Here is a 3,193-nt window from a genome sequence, read left to right as displayed (position 1 = left end):
TGGTGATGATGTGGTGATGATGATGATGATGGTGATGATGTGATGATGGTGTTGATGGTGATGATGTGGTGATGATGATGATGATGGTGATGTGGTGATGATGATGATGGTGATGATGTGGTGATGATGATGATGATGATGATGGTGATGATGATGATGGTGATGATGATGATGATGGTGATGATGATGGTGATGATGTGGTGATGATGATGATGATGGTGATGATGTGATGATGGTGGTGATGTGATGATGGTGATGATGTGGTGATGATGATGATGATGGTGATGATGTGATGATGGTGGTGATGATGTGATGATGGTGGTGATGTGATGATGGTGATGATGTGGTGATGATGGTGATGATGATGGTGATGATGATGGTGATGATGATGATGATGGTGATGATGTGGTGATGATGATGATGATGATGATGGTGATGATGATGGTGATGATGATGATGGTGATGATGATGGTGATGATGATGATGATGGTGATGATCCATCATGATGTTTGTGGCATTTCGTGTTTACGTTGGCGGTGAACACGTTGATCCAAAGTGAAGACACGTGGTTCCTGTAAAGAAAAGCTATTTATTTATAATGTATTGACAACTTTTAATTAATAATCACGCCTCTGTACCTGTTTTTGTTGTTATTATTATTATTAAATGTATCATCATCTTCTACCTGCTCGAACACGTCATCCTACATTTAAAGGAACCGCATAATTATTTTATATGTGATCTTTTTGAAGGTTTTCTTCTCTTCGTCGTCGGAATGATCATCAACATCCACAGTGACCACATCCTGCGGAGCCTGAGAAGACCTGGAGAGACAGTCTACAAGATCCCCTACGGTACAGCAGATCCAGATCCACACTAGATCCTGATCCATACTAGATCCTGATCCACACTAGATCCTGATCCACACTAGATCCTGACTCATACTAGATCCTTATCCATACTAAATCCTGAGTCACACTAGATCCTTATCCATACTAGATCCTGATCCACACTAGATCCTGATCCACACTAGATCCTGACTCATACTAGATCCTTATCCATACTAGATCCTGATCCACACTAGATCCTGATCCACACTAGATCCTGACTCATACTAGATCCTTATCCATACTAAATCCTGAGTCACACTAGATCCTTATCCATACTAGATCCTGATCCACACTAGATCCTGATCCATACTAGATCCTGATCCACACTAGATCCTGATCCATACTAGATCCTGATCCACACTAGATCCTGATTCACACTAGATCCTGATCTATAGGCTTCTTTATCGACATCAGAAAGAATATCTTCACTTGTACCTTTACTTTTCTTCAGGGGGAATGTTTGAGTTTGTGTCTGGTGCCAACTTCCTGGGTGAGATCCTGGAGTGGTGCGGTTTTGCTTTAGCCTCGTGGTCTTTGCCCTCCACGGCCTTTGCTTTCTTCACCGTGTGCTCCATTGGGCCCCGAGCCTACCAGCACCACAGGTACTTTCACAACCGGTTCTGTCTGAGTCCGGGTTTGAGCCAATCAGACCCCCCCCAAAAAAAATACAATATCCAGTCACAACCTGCCACTTGTCATTAAAGGATGTTAATGTATCACAGAGTTATAAACAGATCAATTATCAGATTCTGTAATTCAAGGGTTAGACCACCAAGTATTACAGTCTTGTTCTCAGTGGGGATCAGGTCTAACGGTCTTGTTTACTAGTTCTCAGTGGGGATCAGGTCTAACGGTCTTGTTTACTAGTTCTCAGTGGGGATCAGGTCTAACGGTCTTGTTTACTAGTTCTCAGTGGGGATCAGGTCTAACGGTCTTGTTTACTAGTTCTCAGTGGGGATCAGGTCTAACGGTCTTGTTTACTAGTTCTCAGTGGGGATCAGGTCTAACGGTCTTGTTTACTAGCTCTCAGTGGGGATCAGGTCTAACGGTCTTGTTTACTAGTTCTCAGTGGGGATCAGGTCTAACGGTCTTGTTTACTAGTTCTCAGTGGGGATCAGGTCTAACGGTCTTGTTTACTAGCTCTCAGTGGGGATCAGGTCTAACGGTCTTGTTTACTAGTTCTCAGTGGGGATCAGGTCTAACGGTCTTGTTTACTAGTTCTCAGTGGGGATCAGGTCTAACGGTCTTGTTTACTAGCTCTCAGTGGGGATCAGGTCTAACGGTCTTGTTTACTAGCTCTCAGTGGGGATCAGGTCTAACGGTCTTGTTTACTAGCTCTCAGTGGGGATCAGGTCTAACGGTCTTGTTTACTAGTTCTCAGTGGGGATCAGGTCTAACGGTCTTGTTTACTAGTTCTCAGTGGGGATCAGGTCTAACGGTCTTGTTTACTAGCTCTCAGTGGGGATCAGGTCTAACGGTCTTGTTTACTAGCTCTCAGTGGGGATCAGGTCTAACGGTCTTGTTTACTAGCTCTCAGTGGGGATGAGGTCTAACGGCCTGCCGGTCTTGCAGAGACTACCAGCAGAGGTTTGAGGACTACCCCCGCTCCAGGAAGGCTCTCCTTCCTTTCATCCTGTGACCATGAACGACAGCTGACCTCCTGAAGCTCTGAAGCTCCTGGAGAACCCAATAAAACCCAAATGATGATGTCATGTTCTAGAATAAAGATGAGAACCCTGCAGTCCTGATATGAAGTTCTTTTACTTTGAATACCGCAACTTCATGTGGATGCTGATCCGTTTGGACTGAAGTCACATGCAGGACTTGGTAATTCTACACTGGGGTATTAGTACTTTTACTTGTGGTATTTCTACACTGGGGTATTAGTACTTTTACTTGTGGTATTTCTACACTGAGGTATTAGTACTTTTACTTGTGGTATTTCTACACTGGGGTATTAGTACTTTTACTTGTGGTATTTCTACACTGAGGTATTAGTACTTTTACTTGTGGTATTTCTACACTGAGGTATTAGTACTTTTACTTGTGGTATTTCTACACTGAGGTATTAGTACTTTTACTTGTGGTATTTCTACACTGAGGTATTAGTACTTTTACTTGTGGTATTTCTACACTGAGGTATTAGTACTTTTACTTGTGGTATTTCTACACTGAGGTATTAGTACTTTTACTTGTGGTATTTCTACACTGAGGTATTAGTACTTTTACTTGTGGTATTTCTACACTGGGGTATTAGTACTTTTACTTGTGGTATTTCTACACTGAGGTATTAGTACTTTTAC

The 3,193-nt window shown here is 42.6% G+C and overlaps 1 protein-coding gene across 2 annotated transcripts in view; it reads left to right on the top strand.

Annotated features, from left to right (window-relative positions):
- LOC117735667 (3-oxo-5-alpha-steroid 4-dehydrogenase 2-like) overlaps positions 1-2,638 on the top strand; it is a 14,008-nt gene extending 11,370 nt beyond the window's left edge. The window contains exons 4-6 of one of the 2 annotated variants that reach the window (XM_034540467.1): positions 753-854; positions 1,342-1,492; positions 2,463-2,631. In XM_034540467.1, coding sequence (XP_034396358.1) covers positions 753-854; positions 1,342-1,492; positions 2,463-2,529 — 320 coding nt within the window. In that variant the 3' untranslated portion in view covers positions 2,530-2,631. Of the gene's footprint in view, positions 1-752; positions 855-1,341; positions 1,493-2,462 lie in introns of both variants that reach the window. The other variant, XM_034540476.1, reaches the window with a different exon arrangement.
- The last annotated feature ends 555 nt before the right edge of the window (positions 2,639-3,193 follow it).

This window comes from Cyclopterus lumpus, chromosome 1, assembly GCF_009769545.1.
Source record: "Cyclopterus lumpus isolate fCycLum1 chromosome 1, fCycLum1.pri, whole genome shotgun sequence".
Lineage (NCBI taxonomy): Eukaryota > Metazoa > Chordata > Actinopteri > Perciformes > Cyclopteridae > Cyclopterus > Cyclopterus lumpus.
Note: the sequence above shows the minus strand (reverse complement) of the source record. Positions and strands in the feature narration are given on the sequence as shown.